Genomic DNA, 19,451 nt, shown 5'->3' with positions numbered 1-19,451 from the left:
AAATGACACTGAGAGGGCTCTCTCCACTGAACGCATCTCATCTATACAATAAGATGATGCTTCTGACAACTACTCAGTGTCACTATACATGCCTGCAGTGCGGGCTTAGATAAGTGAGACACTTGACAGTCGCAGCCTAGAAGTGTCTGAGGTTGCAGCTTCAGCACCAAGGACAGCAGAGATCACACAAAATAGATTTACATTATTAGGCCTCTTTTATTCATAACTTTAATTAAGAATGTGATATAAGTGTAGGCTGAATATCAATTTCTAGTATAAGTAGGCATATTATTGGTAGTAGTAGCATTCTAATGAATGTTTCATTACAGTATTTTCTGACATTATATGGTCCTCTAATATGTCTTTTGTGCAGTCAGTCAGCTCCATTACCAACTGAAAGTGGTAATGGAGCTTGGTTATGGTTGCACAGATATACAAAAAAAAGTCATTGCAGAAAGTGGAGAAATAATTTAAAATACAAAAGAGCTTCTGATTATGCTGCATCCAGTTTCCCAAGAAAGAATCACACACACACACACACACACACACACACACACACACACACACACACACACACACACACACAAATATATATATATATCTATATATATATATATATATAGATATATATAGATAGATAGATAAGGCTTGCTTACTAATGGTGTTTCTAGAATTCCTTTTGTAATAATATTGTGTTTTCCTTTGATTCGTCTTTTTTAAATAAAAAGTGAACATACAACTGAGTAGAATATGTTAAGGTGATAGGTTAAATTACAATAAGTTAAGCAGTTCCAAAGAAAAACTAAATATGCACTGACTTTTGTAAATGTCACACATAGTCATTTCATCTTGTGACACACCTGCCTGTTTTAAACTATCGTGGATAATCACTGCATGGGTTAATATGCAGAAATGTTTTAAAATAGCACAAGTGGAAAACAATTTGAGGAGCAAAGCAGAAAGAATGACGCAGATGTCAAATTAATGCCGGTGACATCATAAATCATAAAACCGACATTCAGCACCAGTTAACAGCGGGGGTCTACATCCCAATGACAGCTGCTTTCTTTCTTCCTTGCCTTCACCTCCCCCATCTCCTCCTCCAGCTCTTTCCAACTACTTGCTTCTCATCTATCAGAAATGATGGAGTGACTGCCGTATTGTACTGCACCGTTTCCCTCCTGTGTTACATTACATGTATACTAAACATTTACTCTGGTGTCCATCCTTCAGTCCTTGACTTTCCACTGAAACAATGACACATATGCTCACATGCATTCTTGGAGTGGTCAAATACTGATGCCAAACCTGTTGCAGTTGCGGATTTGGTGACAATATTATGATGGGGGGTTTTTTTTGGTAATGGTAAGGAAGATCCTAATTATGAATCAACATATAACTGTTGTTTAGGCCCCCTCGGCTTCTTATTTAAATGTTTTGTCTATGCTTAAGTAGCCTAAAACTTTTTTTTTTCACCAAAGCTTATTTTCCTAAACTTAACCACATACTTGTACAAGCACTGAAAGCAAATGAAGATGAAATTTATTGTTAAACAAAGCAAAGTACAAACACAAAACTTCCAAACTTTCACAAAGTGATCAACTTTGGCTGATGTATCACGGCACTGAAGCCAAACAGACACTTTGCGCATATGTCTGTGATAGAGCTGCTTTTGGCAAAATGGGAGTACTAGATGCCCTGAGATTAAAATGTATTGCTAAATCCACAGTTATCATCCATCAGTATTAAGCTACACCCATGGGCTGCATCTGTGGATATGGCCGTAACACCAAAATCAAAGCTATGCATGTCCATCTATACATATGCTGTTCTTTTTTTTTGTGTATTTGTTTTCTGTCTGGACACACATACTGCCTGTACACTCTATCTCTGTGAACAGATCAGGCACAAACACCCACATGCATCACACACATACACAAAGACTGGTCGCTGTGAAGAGGTTCGGTCAACTGGCAGGGGCCTCTCCAACAAATAAACACCCCATCTATCTATCCCTCTTGTTTCTGCTACAGGCACGGTTTTGTGTGTGCATTTGTGTATATTTGTCTGTGACTGTGTGTTAACTTGAATTCCTGAGCCTGTGGTTACCAAAAGCTTTGAAGTCCCAACAGCACCAGTGCTCTGGGTTGACAGGCTTACCCGCTACCCCCAGCCTGCACTGGAAGGCTCATAAAGAGAAAAGTAAACAGGCAATAATACCAAGAATGAGCAAACCTTTCCTGCTTCCTTGGCTACCGCTTCCTGAATGCCAGCCACATATGCACACACACACACCTACACACACAAACGATGCATCAATATACTATAAGACTACACAAAGAGATAAGGAAGTACACAGTGATTTAAAGATGAACTGAGACTTTGATGCTATATTTCAGGCTGCAAATGAATCAGTGGATGAATGTGGTCTCTCTCTCTTTGTCTCATATACACCGTATACGCCCTATAGTAAATAAGCATATTCAAGATCATTGCTGAGGTTTTTCATCCACTTACACTACAGCTCAATAAAATCTGTAATTATGTCTGTTTTTGTGACACTTCTTGTCCTTTTTACCTGCTTGAACACACAAACAAACACATAATTCACACATACAGTATAGTCTCCTAGCTGCTGTGAAATGAGAGTTAGTATAAGGGTGGCAGGGCGATTGATATGAATCCCCCCCGATATTTTTTTAACCTATTTTTAACAAAGACTGTGTAAAATTAATTTTGATCTACATCAGGGTGGGGTGTAAATTTTGTGTAACTACATATAATGTAGAGTTAGCATCATGATCTTGAACCTTTCTCTCCGAAGCACTCAATCCACCCCTTGTCTTTTTTCTCTAGCCTCTTTTCTTCTTTTCAGCTCCAAAGCGGCTACATGCCAGGCAGCACACAGCCAAAACGCTGCAGCAGAAAAAGCATCCCCACTAAGCTAAACTGACAAGAGATGAGGAGACCGATGCAATGGAACACCAGTGTTAGAACAGAGCCGTGTACTGTATAATGCTCAATTCACCCATCCAAACACACACACGCAAACACACACAGTGACACATGGGACAGATTTAACTGATGTGATTGCCTGGATTCGATTTTTAAATGTGTGTGTGGCAATAGTCTAAAAAAGACCTCCATTCTCAACCACAAAGAGCAAAGGTGCCCTTCATTAAAGAACCAAATACCGAATAGTACAGGCTATTGCTATACTGAGCTAGGCTGCTTTCTTCATCATGAATGTGGGAAGGACGGTATATGAAGTGCAGGAGGATTCTGCTGGAAAACTGAATAATGTCCCACCACACCACTCAGTGAACTGGACACATAAGTGCTACAACAGACAGATGTGTAAAAATGTACCTGAATGCAGAAAAGAAGGCATGACAAATTTTAGTTTTGTCGTGGGTTAGAAATAATAAATGCAGTTTAGAAGGCAGTGCTACGTATATGTGCATTTCAATTGGTTTGTGGGTTTGTGTAAATTTGCGGGTACAAGTGACATGTTTTGTGAGAGCTGGGCAGTTATATAATGGCCAACACAAACAAACAGAGTCCTTCCAAAGCACCAGAGGAGAGTCAGCAGCTCCATGAATTCACAGCACTCAACTTCAACAGTCTGACAGAAAAGTATACAACAAAGACACTACAGCAACAGCATGGAAAAAACACACACACACGAAAAATATTAAGCATAACTGTAGGAGCTCTGCAGGGATATTAAGAGTATTTTTCTCACGTGTGTGTGCATAAAATACATGGGCCATTGACAATGTAATATTTTTTTTTTTATAAATCCAGGGTTTTTATATGAAACATGTAGTTGCATTAAAGGATTGCTGATCACTAGGGGGCAGGGAGAGTCCAAAACAAAAATAGATGGACATTTGTCACAAAAAGAACAACAGTGAATCCATGCTGGCATTTAGCTCTTACAACCAGCTTCATGCAAATTGGATTGGCCATATATTTTCCTGTTATGGTGATAATATATGGGCCATCCAAATTGCATGATAGCGAGTCAGTAGATTGGGAATAAACAACAAATAAGTGTTTCAGGGAAGAAGTTATTTTCTTGTCTTTCTATACATAATCGTCTTATAAGATGCTAAAGTTGGTGTTGAATATCTTCAGGCTAAGCTTGAGTATTTCTTTGACCAAGCTGTTGCAGGTTTGCGTGACAGTGTCAGTGAAAGATGTATAATGTGAGTCCAGAATGTCTGCTTGAAAGCCATGCAGTTCAGTGCACGAGGGCAGCAGCTAAATCACTTAAGTGAAAGAGTGGAGAGTGAAATAAAACATTTGACATGAGATGGACGATGGGCTTTGATCCGGCAGCCAAGTCGATCGGGCGCTGGGATGAATGGAGAGGAAGGAAACAGAAAGGGAAAATGAACTTTTATTTGGTGTTGGTCCAGTCGCCAGTGGCAAATGATTTTAAAAAGAGAAGTTAAAACCACTTTTAAAACAGCTCGCCTTCCTCCTCTTATCGTGAAAGCATACGGTAAGCAATGCTGGCGAGTAACAACTGAGGCTTATGTGTGATACTTTGTCTGTGTAATTGTAATAAGCTTTACGTTACTGGAAGGTTTCAGGATTGTGTGTCTTGATAAATCCAGCAAGAATGTAAACTTAGGTCTCTCGTCAACGTATGAGCGAACAGCTGCTTGCATTTGCAACGTGCATGCGCAAACACACAGTCGCACACGCGTACACAAACTGGCATGCGTTTGCTGTTTTAGGATCAAATTAGGGTTGCAGGAATTTCACACTGATGGTAGATAGGAGTTGGTTCACCTGCTCCAGTCTGTTCTGACAGATGAAAGAGTGCCTTAGCGAGATTAAATCTGGCCTCACATTCTCTGTGTGGAAAGGCTGAAGGCTGCTCACAAAACATACAGTAATCCAGGCGATCAGCGACACGTCCATTCGCATTGTACTGTATTATAATCTTCATCTTATCTTTTCACAGAGTTTCATCGCAACAAAAATTGGATAAAAGTCACGGCTCTGACATGGATTCAAACCACACACACACACACACACATATATATACATATATATATATATATATATATATATAGACATAGCGGAATATTGTAAAGTTTATATTGACACACAGTCTGACTCAGATGCACAAAAGAGCATGCACATGCTCGTATAACTGCCGTGTCCCTTTGCCTAAGCCAGACAGAATTCACATGGTCCTTTGAAGGCGCCACTGAAACAACATCCTTGCTTTGACAAACATTGCTGACTATGGACACAAACACGCACATACACACATACACAGTCCAGAAAGATAATGATGGTTTAATGCTAGAGTCGAAACACACTTTGGAGTCTGTGTAAACAAAAGCAACTGCTTGCGAACTCTTTCTCTTCCCCCTTCACTCGATCAAAAACAGACAGACAGACTCACAAAGTAGAGAAGGAGGAGAGGAGGTGCTGCAACAAGGCATCTTATCAAAGAAAACAAAGCATAAAATATTCAGTAAAGGTGCTTAATCTTCACTGTCAACAATACTTAGTCCAAGCATTTTTGTCTTTAAATCCACCTTGTTATTCCTGCCAGAAAAAATTAATGTTTCATCAGTTCAATGTTTGTCTGTGTTTTTAAGCATCTTAATAACATATTTGTTTATTTTTGTCAAATACCAACAGAAATTTCTCAGGACACCGGGGTGCCTCGGAAGAGTTTACCAACAGAAGAGTTTTCTTTGTCTATAATTAATATCACTGAAGTATCTCTCTACAATATACAGTGCTATTTATTCTCCACTTCTCCATTTTCTTTTTCCCAGAAAATGTTGTGGCTTGTTGTTCGTAGCACTGTAAATATGTCTTTTTTTTCTTTTTGCTATCAGTTTGGGATGACCTAACCCCATTCAGCCATCTATCTGTTAACACAGAAGGCCTGGAGAGCAAGCTGCATGATGGGGCCCCCAACGGCTGCATGCAGGGATTGTGGGGGCCTGTTGGTGCAGCTGTCCCACTCCATGGTAACATAAGACCTTATTAGAGTCCATTAGACCACTCTGAAACTAATAAGAGATTGTCAAATACATCTAAACATTCACACAATTCACAGAGGCAGGAAGTAAGAGGAGGGGGGGGGAGCAGGGGGGGACAGGGGTGAGCCATTTGTCTGTACAATGTCCCATTCTTGAAATGACATGTCGTACTCTTTCAAATATAGGGACAAAAAGCAGAAAAATAAGAAAGATATAAATGAAAAATTACACTTTTTCTGTGTAATTTGGAAAAACAAAACCAAAATAAATGCAATCCAAAAATGAAAATCACAGGTGACACTTGGGAGAAATTCTAATTACTCTGAAGATGTTAATCACCGGGGACAAAGGGGTTCAGCAGTAGATACCTTTGGCTTTTAATGAGTAAATTCAGAAAAATATACTGACAAGTGTGGAAAAAGTTTTCCCTCCTATCTGTACAGTTAGACAGGTTGGCCTGGAGTTCACAGCAACAGAAAAAAAAAAAACACTTCCCCCTGGCCCTGACAGCAGGAGCTTGACCTGGGAGACCATCTTTGATCTTTAATTAACACTGGGCATGGCTCTGGAAAAGAGAGAACTGATGAACAAGGGACCATTTGGGACCCACTATAATAACCTAGAATGCTAAAGATGGATTTCCTTTTCAGAAACTTCAACACCGTTTTAATTTTAAAGTCATTCTGGGACAGCCGCAGTGCAGGGGTGGCTGCTTTCAGATGGATGCTGTGTCTGGCTTCTTAAGCAGAGAAGATCTCACAGAAAATAAGTAAAGAGGAGCAGATATAGAGCATCATGGAAGCCTTCAGCTAACTTTGGTCTTGTTTGCCACTATTTTATATTTTGTTTAATCAAACAAAAATGTATAAATGTAATATAATGTAATCATATCTATAGTGGCATTTACATTTATATGAACTGAACACATCTGCATTGTATTGTTCACACCAGGGACCACTTTCTACTTCTTCTTTTTTTTATGCATGGAAACACTGATGAAGTACTGTAACTGTAATTGATGAAAGCTGTTATAGCAGCCACAGAAGCAAAACAGAGGAAATTTAATTTTGTGTAAAGTGGTGTAATGATGTCCTATCTGTGTACATGTCTACAAGATTTAAAACCCAGATCCAAATATATATGTTTGGGAAGTTTATGATGCATTACACCATGGATATTGAAGACTTTGTAATTTTCATTTTTTTTATGCTAATCCCTTTTTTTTTATCTCAAAATGGATAACTTTACTTCTTTTGACAAAGTTGTTAAGGCAAAATGATGTGAGGAGGAACAACAACAATCAGAGGCATTTTACATGTTTTCTACTATACTTTAAACTCTCATGTACACTGTAAAAAATCAAACTTGCAGTTGTTGAGCTTACAGTCATTTCTTTCACAATTCAACAATAAAAGTTCAGTTGGCCCATAAACTCAAATACATTAAGGGTTTCAACTAATCATTTAACGTTTTGGAGCAAAAGTTGGTCTCAGATGAAATTTATTGCTGGCAAAATGAATGAATTCAAGTTTTACATGAGTTGAAGCTGTTGGCGCCTTTCTGTGCCTGAGTACGCATGCGCATCTCATATTTTTGGATGCTACGGGGTCTACTTTGCGCTTTTGCAAGGACTGAAAGCCACCTGCCCGTCTGCCTTAATGAGAACGTGAGGCTAGGAGCTGGATAGATCGTTCATCTCAAGTTTCTAAAGGCAAGTAATGTTTCTTTTATTATATCAGACAGTATATGTTTGAACAGTCTCAATTTGTCTGTTAGAAATATCACAACTGAAGTTCTTCGTATTTTTCCGAAACTTAGCATAGCATTACTTTCTTGGCTAAGAAGCCTTGTGGCTTATGGGTATGTGTTTACTATATCATTTAAGATTCCATGTCACAAACTACGTGCCATGTCACAAAACAATGAAAATCCGACAAACTTCGCTACTAAAGAGGCGCGCTCATATCTGACAAGCCTCCGCGACACCCCCTATGCGTATTTCATGAAGTGCAGTCTGTGGCCGCCATACCACCGAACGAAACAAAATAGGCTGGCTCACTCATGACCAACGGCAGCAACCCCCCGCCGCTATTTAAATAAAATAAAATAAAGTTCGGGGGCGCCTGCTGCCATGTCGTTTAATTTGTTCGAATCACATCTAGCCAATAAAATGTGTGCTTTAGTTTCTGTGTGAACGGGGTGGTGGAGTCCTCATGGCCAGCGAGCTCCACTAAATGAACTAAATGAAATATGAGATGTGACAATATAGTTTATATCGATATAGTCTACATTATCATTATACTCGTGGAGCCGCAAGTTTGCCTCTCTTTCGTCCACTTTTGTCTCTACGCTGTGTTACTCCGCCTCTCTCCTTCACTGAACACAACTCCCCCTCCCCCATCGCTTCACCTGCAGGCAAGGACAAGATGGACACGGCAGCTATCAAAGAGGAGCTGGTCGGTAAAAAGAAAACATTTGAAGATTACTATTTTAGTACTGTCAGCGTAAAGTTAATGCCATAACTGCATTAACGGGGCAAATCTCCGTTAACTAGTTACCGCGGATCACCCCGTGCGTGGGGCTGAGTGGCGTTAGTGAGCTAACCGGGCTAACGCGTTGACGCACGGCCTAAAATCCTTTCATCTCAAAAATCGACAGTCTGCCTTATGTATGAATTCTGGTTGTGCTTACTGACCTCGAACCAATTTTATGTGGTACACAGCTTAAAAAAATATGTCAAAAAATGTTTTGGTACGACTTTGGTAAGCTATGAAGCTGCACTGCTTGATGGATTGTTGGAGCATTACGGCTACCGAGGAGCCTCGCAGAGTGATACGTACTCTGCTTCAACGTAATATTACCATATTATGCGTGTAAGGACCATAAATGGCGCCTGTAAGAGACACGGTTACAAAGAGGATTTCAAACTCCAGGCTGTCAGTTGCGCAGTAGAATTTGGAAACAGAGCAGCTGCAAAATCTGTCTTTGTTATTATGCTCAGCATCTTTTATTTTACATTTTGACTGCACAATTGTGAGCTTTTTGTTATGCACAAAACAACATTGTTTTGGTTTATTTATGGAGCACCATTAATAAATGCACTGATAATTTAAACAGATGCTTCAGGAGTTTTATCCCACTCATACTCTCAATCCAATGTTTGTCATTCTAAGTTGTAAAACCAATCACACAAAATTATCCTTGGCTTACATAATACATCCCAGTATACTGTTGGTGCATTCCATGTAGAATACAATTTGTTAATAATAAATTAAATAAATTAAACATTTGATGTAATGTATGTTTTGTAAATTATTTGTTTTACTGTGTTTCACATGGCATTTTACAAGGCAGAATCAGCTCACTTTAGTGAGCCAAAAAAATTAGGACAGGAGAAAAAAATTCTTAAGTAATGTCAGGAAGCTGGTATTTTATTTTAAAACTAATTGCTATTTTTATTTATTTAGAGAATTAAAAGCCAACTCCAGACCACTGCTTGTCCTGATTTATGAGGGACTGATGAGGAGTTGGTAAGGAGAGGAATCAGAACAGGAGTGCCTGCCCCCCGCCCCAAACGCATTATCAGGTAATGTAACTTTGGTAATTTGAGATTAATTCAGGTTTCTTTTGAATTGTTGACACTGTCCTCTCCTCTCTTCTCATTATAGCTTTTGTATGCAGTGCCAGTTCTGCTCTTTTGTCTGTTCAAGCCAAGAAGTACTCTTAAGACATCACCAGCTACGACATAGAAGAGGATTTTATTTGCCCTGTGTTTACAGTGACTGCGTCTGTTCGTTCAGGACACGAGGGGCATTGAAGTCTCACCTCAGCAGATCACACAACAGGGCTAAGAAAAGGCAGGAGATCTCAACATTTTTTTGTGATTTTTGTGAATTTAAGGAAAACTGCTCACAGCATACATTTATTTCACATATTTTAAGGCACTTAAAAAAAAATCAGACTGTATCCTGTCCTTTCCAAAAATGTGACTATGCTACCAACAATTTAACAACCTTTACGTCACACACAAGCAGAAAGCACAAAAACTCAAAAGATATAAAAAACTGTATTAGACTGATTTCTCATGCAAATGCATGTCCTAGTGAAAGTAGCTCCCCTGATAAATCCTTAAATACCTCTCAGGAGCCAGAGACATTACCAAGTGGTTCAGGTGTAGCATCAAGTGATAAAGAGGACAATGAGTTTGTAGATTACCAATGTCTTGAACATAAAATAGCTAGACTTTTTCTATGCATGCAAACATTGTTACATGTTTCTAAAAGTGCTTTGCAGAGAATTATTGAGGAAATTAGTGACATTTTAAAATTTTCTCAGGTTCATTCATTTCAAAGAATCAAACAGGTGCTTGCTGAACAGAGCATTGAGGCAGATGATGATGTAATTAAAAATATAAATGATGCACTTTTCAAAACCAACCCATTAATTATCTCAACAGAACCAAAAGGTGCATTATCTACTGATTACAAGAGAAATATTTATTTCAAGAATAATTTTCATGTAATTGAGCCTACAGAGTACATCTACAAAGCGAGAACTAGAAATACATTTGTTTATGTCTCAGTAAACCAGGTCTTGGAGAACTTATTGAAAGAGAAAAGTTTCTTTGAAAAGTTAGCATTTGATAAAGAAATTAGTGAAGGTTACAGATCATTTAGAGATGGGCAGTATTTCAAAAACAACAAGCTTTTAGGATTGCAAGATACTTGCATTAGTTTAGCTTTGTATATTGACGACTTTGAAATATGCAACCCTTTAGGAACATCTCGAAAAATTCATAAAATAACTGCTGTCTATTGGGTTGTACTCAACTTATCTGCAAGGTTTCGTTCTACATTACACTCAATACAGCTTGCTCTTCTTGGTAAAAGTGTAGACGTTAAACAGTTTGGGTATGATGCTTTTCTTTATCCACTCATTGAGGATTTAAAATGTCTTGAAAGCACAGGGGTGTATGTTGAATCTTTAAATAGTTTTTTAAAGGGAACTGTATTTTGTGTCTGTGCAGATAACCTTGGGGCTCACAGCCTTGCAGGCTTTTTGGAGTCCTTTAATGTCGACAAATTTTGTCGATTTTGTAGTATTGATAAACATCAGATTGCAGCTCTTGATCCTACAGAATTTCCATTAAGAACTGTGGAACAGCATAACATTTTTCTAGAAGAGCTTGAGGATGGTCAAAGACAAAGTGTGTGTGGTGTCAAAGGTTCCTGTGCCTTAAGTGCGTTGTCCTATTTTCATCCAGTCACTGGATTTCCTCCAGATATATTACATGATTTCTTTGAAGGTGTTGTCCCTGTGGAATTGTGTTTGTGTCTTCAAGATTTAATCAGAAAGGGTTTTATTACATTTGAAGGATTAAACAAACGTATAAAATCATTTCCATATAAATTCTCTGATAATCTCAACAAGCCACAACAAATTACAAAAGCCAGTTTTGGAACAGGAAGAGTGAGTGGCAATGGACATGAAAACTGGACACTTTTGCGTTTGCTGCCTTTTATCATTGGGACCCGTATACCAGAACATGAGCCATCATGGGAAGTATTGATGGACCTTAAGGAGCTTGTTGAAATTGTTGTCTCGACAACTCTATCAGAAGAAATATTGTCATACTTGGACACCAAAATATTGGATCATCGACGATTACTGATAGAGACTTTTCCTGATTTTAATTTGAAGCCAAAACACCACTATATTGAACATTATAGTCATCTTGTGCGTTGTTTTGGTCCCTTAGTTGATTTGTGGACTATTCGATTTGAATCTAAGCACAACTTTTTCAAGAAAACTGTGCATGATGTCCAATGTTTTAAGAATATACTACTAACACTTTCTTCAAAGCATCAACAAATGATGGCATACTTGTTAGATGGTCACAGTCTTTTTAAACCAAGTCTGCATGTTGATAATATTGACACAGTTGACATCTGTTTCTTGAATGAAAATCTTCAGAAGTGCTTGAAACTGAAATATCCACAGGTAAAAGCTGTGTCATTTGCTAAATGTGTTTATCTGTATGGGACCCAGTATGTTAAAGGCATGATCATTTCATCAGGACAACTGAGTGGACTACCTGAATTCTACAAGATACTGAACATTTTGGTAGACTCTGGGAAAGTGTCATTTGTTGCTACAAAGCTCTCCTCTTGGTTTATGGAACACTACAGATCATATCGGCTTGACAGCAGCTACAAAGATCTGGAAATACTTGACCCAGAAGATTTGAATGATTACCACCCTTTAGCTGAATACTGCGTAGATGGACAACTGATGGTGACACCTGTTACGTGCCTCCTGCATTGAAAGTGATGGTATGTATTATTCATAAATAGTTTTCAGTTGATTACTTTGAATTTGTCAATTATTTAGAATTGCGCCCTTTTTTTTTGGTTTGTCTTCACAGGCCCTGTTACTGCGAGTCCACGTCAGTCCAAAACTTATCAGAAAAATCCAACTGTCCACTGTTCCAGAATCTGTGAAGCAGCTTCAAGATGAACTACAAGCAAAGCTTGGACTTGAAGGTGACTTTGCAATACAATATGAAGACCCAGATTTTGGGAACGCACTTTGCAACCTGATGGATATTAAGGAGCTACCTGCTGGACGGGCAGTGTTGCACCTCATTTGGGAGGAAAATGCATCAGCCTCGCCACCACAGACTCCATCTGATCATAGCGCTATCTCATCTATTGATACAGCCAGTGTGAGTTCAGCATCTTCTTTCAGCCCATCCTCATCCACAAAGACCTACATGCGTAGCACTTCACAGTGGCCAAATCCATTTCCTATCCCAACCTTTTCCTATGATGTAGCGTTAAAACTTCGCAAGGGCAATGAGGTATATGAGAAAGCAGGGGCAAATTTAAGTGTAACAAGAGACATCAAGATGGAAATTCTAGACAAGTTGGCACAAGAAATGTTTGCAATCAAAGCGTACCCTGACAAGAATGAAATAACATCTGTTGCACAGGAGCTAGTTTCCAAACATCCCTGCCTCAAAGAGCCTGGCAATGGCACAGGATATGATGGTTGGGCAACAAGCATTAAGTTCAAGCTTGGCAACTACCGTTCCAAGCTAAGTAAAGCTGGATGTAGTGAAGTTGCAGTCAATCGAAAAAGAAGAGGGGAAGAAGATGACAGTGGCTCAAATAGATTTTCCTTAAAGAAACCAAAGCGAGGTGAAGTCAACTTTATCCCTGATGGCCCAGAAAACTACAATGATGAGTCTCTTGAAAATGAAAGATGCATTTTGGAAGATGAAATGAAGAAGAGGGATAAGAACATGGCACTCATCACCCAAAAGATGGACATCACATTCTCTCTCAGGAGGAAAGAAGTTGTGGAGATGCAGCCCTTGGTCAAGGAAATGCAGCTCAGATGGCCAGCTCTCTTCTTGAAAGAACAGGTAAGATAATCTCTTAAATATTTAAAGGAAAACTTCTGTTTTTTTTTTTCTTCTTCCCTTTTTCCCCAGTGTGGTCTTATTTCTAAAATGGAAAACGTTCATTTATTCACCCAGAAAAATTTCAAGGCATTTGGAGTTGTTAGAAAGAAATTTTAATCCCAATGTTACGAGTCAGTCGTTTTGCAAGAGAGAGCTGAGCCAAGGTTATGGGGAAAGGATTCACTGAGACAACTAAGAAATGCCTGAATTAAGCCAAAAACCACTCTGGAGGGTTTTTAATCTAAGGAAATAACATTAAAATGTGTTTAAAAGCTCCAAAAAGTTGATTTTACATGATATAGGACCTTTAAAAGCATCTGTTTGTATCACTCCAATATCTTGTAGAAAAGGTTGAAGGCTCGCGATGAGCTAACAATGCTAGTGGTAAAATATAAAAAAAATACTTGGCTCTAAAAATATGAAGCTAATTTTGGTATTACCAACAACTATTGAAGTGAAATCTATTTACTTGTCAACTTGCTGTGTATAATAACGGATTGCTTTTATTTCGCTCTTCTCTGGGCACCCAAAGCGCTTTACAATTCCACTACTCACTCACTCTCACATTCACACATCGGTGCAGGGAAACCACAGTTGTAGCCACAGCTGCCCTGGGGTAGACTGACAGAAGTGACGCTGCCATATCGCGCCTCTGGCCAACACCAGTAAGCGGTAGGGTAAAGGGTCTTGCCCAAGGACACAACGACCAGGACAGAGAGAGCTGGGGATAGAACCAGCATCCTTCCGGTTACAGATGAGCTTCCCAACCCCCTGAACCACGGTCGCCGCAATGACTTGTCTTCATTGGGCATCTAGAATCTTTTGGTGCTGACCCTTAGCAGGCAACAGCCATGAAACTCACAGAACAGGATTGAGAAAGTCACTTACGTGTTATGAAAGTATACAAATTTGACCACAGGATGTTATTCTTACTTCATTCCTACATAACTATAAAATTAATGGAATTTTTTCAATGAATTTAAAATACAATTTATTGATTTATTTCTTTTCTGCAATGAATCCTGTAACAATTGAAACCATTATTTTGTCTTATCAACATTTGATTAGGTATTCTATAGACTTACTGTAAGATCTGCCGATCAGATTTTTCTTGGGTTTTTTTTTTTTGTTTTTTTTAATACGTCAGTTATAATTTGTACCACCACTACCACTAAAGGAAAAAAAAAATCCAATCAAGGCCTGACCAATAGATCAACCGAGACTAAATGTTTTGAAATTAAGCTCTTTTAACCAAATTTGAAAACAATGTGATTTTTATTTAATGTACCTTTAAAAGTTTTCTTCTATATTTTTTTTGTTGCTTTGTAGATTTGTGCGGAATTCTCACGCATTACCACCAAGGATCTCATGGGGACCTTCTTGACTGCCCTCGACACTTACTCACTTCGGCTGATTAAGCTGTATCGAATTAGAAAAGCTGCTTTCCGCAATGACATGGATTCCCTGTTGCAGAAGTTTGATGAACAGGTAATACATAAAAATGTATTTGTGTCTGGTTTATGAGGAACCTGAAGTTCCCACTGTAACGAAAGATACTTTATTAAATATTTACTAAATTGATGTAAAAATTGTTAGTTTTCAAAAAGTGTGTCCTGAATGGGATTATAAGCTAACAAGCAGCGCTGTGTTTGGCAGATTGCAGGTAATGACAGACAGTTCAACTCTCATCCCACTCATGGCACTTTTTGTTATAAATGTTGTAATAAGTGTGCTACATTTGTTGCACATCAAAATTACTTAAAAAATAAATAAATAAAAAAAATCTGACAAAAACATGACCAATTATCTGTAATAACTCATTTCAACATCTTATTTCTTAAGGCTGTATTTTGAGCAACAACACTTAATGTGTTTTAAAAACAAAATGGTAGGTTTATAAATGAGACTGAGTCTTATTTGATTTCCTTGTTTTAGGTCTCAAACATAGTCCAGCATCGACGAACCATCAGTTTGGAAGGGTTACCGATATTTGTTCGCGACGACGAGACCAAACTCTTCTTAACATGTCTGGTGAGTATGCAAATCTACTCAATCTTCAGTTTTGGTTTTCAGAGACTTATATGTACTGTTGTTTTTTATTTTGCATAGGATACAGATCCAGTTGAGAGGGCAACCCGAGGTGTTACGGTGGGCATCCTCACTGTTCTGGAGGACTACGTGGGACCCAACTCGCAGTCCACAGTGGTCAACACTGCCATTGTTTTGGAAGAGGACATTATTCTTGATGATCTGCCAGACCTTCCCACTGCCTTTGCCTACTTGTTTGGCCTACTTTATGGGCTCAACATGGAGTTTCCCAAAGAACTCAAGTACACATTTGAAGCTGTGCAACACATTTTTATGGAGTTGACATCTACCTGTTCCCAGAGGATAAGAAGCTTCAAAACCAAGCTCTTAACCAAAGTCTAACCTATTTGACAACATGTTCAACTCAAATACAACTTGTGTAAAACAGAATGGCAATTTGTTTTGATTTACAGTTTTTGGGTTTCGTGGCAAGTTGCTCTGAAAAAAGTTCATTTCTGTCTTTAAGAAAACTGTAAGGTGCAGAAAGTTCTGAATCAATGTCTTCTGTTCTAACTTTACTTAATGTGGCTTGCATGACTGATTGCAGATTTCATGTCTAACATGTTATTATAAGATGTTGAAAGGTTTTATTCTAACTTGAGCTGTTTTAAACAATTTTTATAATCTGGTTTTAGGTACATTTGTACTAGTTTTATAACAAATGTGGCGCGATACTGAACTTCACAGGAAATTGGAGTGTTGATTACTATTAAAAGACAAGTGGTGGAAAAATTTGTTTGAAAGTTGTTTGCTGTATGGAAACCAGATAGAAGTTGTTCACATCCTGCCATCTGATGTTTTGAATCCGTTTGTTAGTGACTATCTATCAAGATAGGTTTGATATTCTGTCTGACAACACCACCTTTAAAATTGGATGAGTAACATTTGTTACAAAAATTTGACTTTTTTTGTGTTTTTGGAAGGACTTTATTTGTGGCTGAATGTTGTCAGTATGTTAAAAATGGCTGATCTCAAAAGTCAACATTGTCAGTGGTGCAGTTGTGTTTGAACACAAAGTTATTTGAAAATCAACTGTGTAAACATTCATTGGTACAACAGGGAGCACCTCATGAAAACTATGAAAGATACTTTTTCTAAACTTTAGGAAATTGATTGGCAAAACAAAAAAAAACATGTTGTGTAAACTTTAGGAAATACGTTGCCGAAACTAAAACTAATACCTTGTGTAAACTTTAGGAAATACGTTGCCAAAACTAAAACTAATACCTTGTGTAAACTTTAGGAAATACGTTGCCGAAACTAAAACTAATACCTTGTGTAAACTTTAGGAAATACGTTGCCAAAACTAAAACTAATACCTTGTGTAAACTTTAGGAAATACGTTGCAAAAACAATAAAATATGAGTTGAGAAAAAGGACAATTATTAATTTTGTCAACACAAAAACATTAGCTAAAGCAACTTATCTCCTAAACTTGAAATTATAAGTTATCCATCAGAACCTAAAAACGTAAATGCAGTCGGTTGCCTTGAGTTTTTAAGTTTTAGCAACGTTTTTTTTTTTACAGTGTAGAGATGTGTTGCAGAGCAAGGTGTCACCCCACTGGCCAAGCACAACTCTTTAACTCTAGCAGCCAAAGTATCACTGCAATCATTCTGACAAGCTCACTTTAAAAACCATCCAGCAGCAACAAAAAATAGTCCCCTGCATAACATGTGTGACGATAGTACGGAAGACCAGTCCTGTTGGTCAGGACATGAAAGGCAATTTTAGGCATGCAGATTTGCATACTTTTGAAAGCACATCAAATGACTACTCATTGCTACCTTCACCAACACCCACAACAATCACCGCAGCTATCCCATCATTCACCATCCACTCCAGCCCACTCCTTTCTTCTGTGTTATCAGTCCCATCTTTCTGCTCTGCTTAAAATCTTCCCATAGCTAATGATGTGTCACAGAGAAAATTACTATTGAACCTCTATATGCTGCACCCTGGACCTGGACAACACTCTACTCACATGTATGGGAATATGCACGTATAACTACCGACCAATCACCTAGCACCTTGGGAATTTGGGGTTAGTTTGAAGAGCTCACATAAACAATGCATACACACACAAACATATACACACATGCACACAGAGAGTGTATTTGACATTAAACCTTCTGGACTGACAGATATGAAGCGTGAGAGTCCTGATATCACACTGTTTACTTTTACAGCTTTAAAAAAATCTGCTTGTTTAGGCCAAAGGTTCAAATAAGGGAAATGTGTAGAAGAGAAGTGACACGTGCATTTATACATGCAGAATCAATGCATGGCAAGGCATGTGTGAGAGCACTGTTGAGAAATAGTTGCAAAAAAAATATGTTTCTTACTTTGGCAGGTGCTGCTTCTCTCCTCATATCCTGGGTTACACAGACACTTCCCAATAGGCACAAGCCACTCCCCTTCTGTGCTACAGTACATTCGAGGAGGCTCTTCCTCTTTGGAGTGATTGACGCATGAGCCTTTGACTTCCACCAGTGACTGGGAGTCCATGGGCACAGTATCAGGGAAAGAGGCAAGATTCCTCACAGTGTGTGGGCACTTCTTGAAGTAAACCCTTACTGACACTAAAGCTACACAGGCGCCCACGTCCTGGAATGCGAGGTAGAAACCCTTCTTGGTCATGGGACCCACCTCGCGTACCTCAGTATTGAGCTTGAGAATGCGATCTCCAAGGTCAGTTTGAGTAAAACTCTCATCAGCAGCAATGGTATCAATCTTGGAGAACTGATGCTCTTGGAAGTGGCTGCCCTGGTCATCATCTGCCTCTAGGTAGAGGAGGTTGAATGTCTCCTTGCAGGTGCCCAGTACCAACGGGATTGAGTTGCAGTCCCTCAGAGTGAACTTCAGCTCTACATAGATCTTCTGAGCAGATTGGCGAGGGATCCAGTTGGTCCGAAGCCAGTTGTTCTGGCTGTAGTCCATCACATTGCAGACCTGAAAGGTCCTGATGGGAGTGTAGTGCTCATCCACCCCACTGATCTCCTCCCACTGGAAAAAATAGAGACAAGGAAAGGTCGAAGGGAGAAACAGAGGAAGACAAGGAAGAATAATAGACAAGAGAGACCAAATACAGAAAAAAGGGGAGAAGGTAGATTTAAAGATTGAGAGCGATAGATAACAAGGAATGGATGCAACAGAAGGAAAAGTAGAAGAAGCATAGATACAGGAAAGACAGATTTTTTTATGAGTAATGAAAAGGATCAAGTGAAAATATATTAGATTTAAAAAAGGAAAGCAAGGGGATTGGGAAGTTTGGGGTCAAAAGAGAAGCAAAGGGAGTAAAGGGAATGGGGTGAGTTAAAGATAGAACAAATGAGGAAAGTGAGAATTTGCAGTCAAAGAAGGAGGAATAAGAGGAAAGGAGGGGAAGATAGCAGAGAAAAAATAAAGTTATCTCCACCCTGTAAGCATTTAGGGATGAATTATTTAGATCCAGAAACATTCTTGCTGAATACTAAGCATCTAATAAACACTTAAGGGTGAAAAATCACACTACCAGATCTCTTGTAAATTGTTGAAATTAATTAAAAGCAAACTTGCTGGCTTAGCCAAATTTTCTACATTAGAAGGCTCTGAAAATATCGCCAAGAAAAAAAGCTAGAAAACGTGATCTTCAATTTTTTTTAAATTTGTGTGAGGCAGCTTAATTAATTTTAAATATTAACAAAATCTCATAGTGTTTCTTTTTTCCACCCTTATACTAAAATGTTTTTCTCTAAAAGTGAGGACTTTCAAGCTGCAGTCTTGGTTATTTGCATCACACTACTACTTCTACTAAAGGAAACGTGCTGAATCCACTATGAAACAAAAGGAGCTACGACGTATAGACAGATGAGAGTGTATACCAGGAACGTTTGTGT

General features: G+C 38.6%; 2 protein-coding genes across 6 annotated transcripts in view; one reads left to right on the top strand and one right to left on the bottom strand.

The window, feature by feature from the left end:
* Positions 1-19,451, bottom strand: part of epha3 (eph receptor A3) — a 109,938-nt gene that overhangs the window by 74,621 nt on the left and 15,866 nt on the right. For all 5 annotated transcript variants that reach the window (XR_014906973.1, XR_014906974.1, XM_085375091.1 and 2 more), the window contains exon 3: positions 17,919-18,579. Coding sequence is in view for 3 of the 5 variants with exons in the window: in XM_085375091.1 (XP_085231217.1) it covers positions 17,919-18,579 (661 nt within the window). In the remaining 2 variants the exon portion in view is untranslated. The remainder of the gene's footprint in view (positions 1-17,918; positions 18,580-19,451) is intronic.
* On the top strand, positions 11,845-16,096 carry LOC146616382 (uncharacterized). The gene is made up of 5 exons (XM_085375094.1): positions 11,845-12,352; positions 12,445-13,446; positions 14,815-14,973; positions 15,421-15,516; positions 15,595-16,096. The coding sequence occupies exons 1-5, from the start codon at positions 12,350-12,352 to the stop codon at positions 15,913-15,915; spliced, it is 1,581 nt and encodes a 526-aa protein (XP_085231220.1). The 5' UTR covers positions 11,845-12,349; the 3' UTR covers positions 15,916-16,096.

This window comes from Diplotaxodon limnothrissa, linkage group LG16 (genome assembly GCF_057381915.1).
Source record: "Diplotaxodon limnothrissa isolate DT_005_m linkage group LG16, D_limnothrissa_male_GT1.1, whole genome shotgun sequence".
NCBI lineage: Eukaryota > Metazoa > Chordata > Actinopteri > Cichliformes > Cichlidae > Diplotaxodon > Diplotaxodon limnothrissa.
The sequence above is the reverse complement of the archived record's forward strand: the minus strand, read 5'-3'. Positions and strand labels throughout refer to the sequence as shown.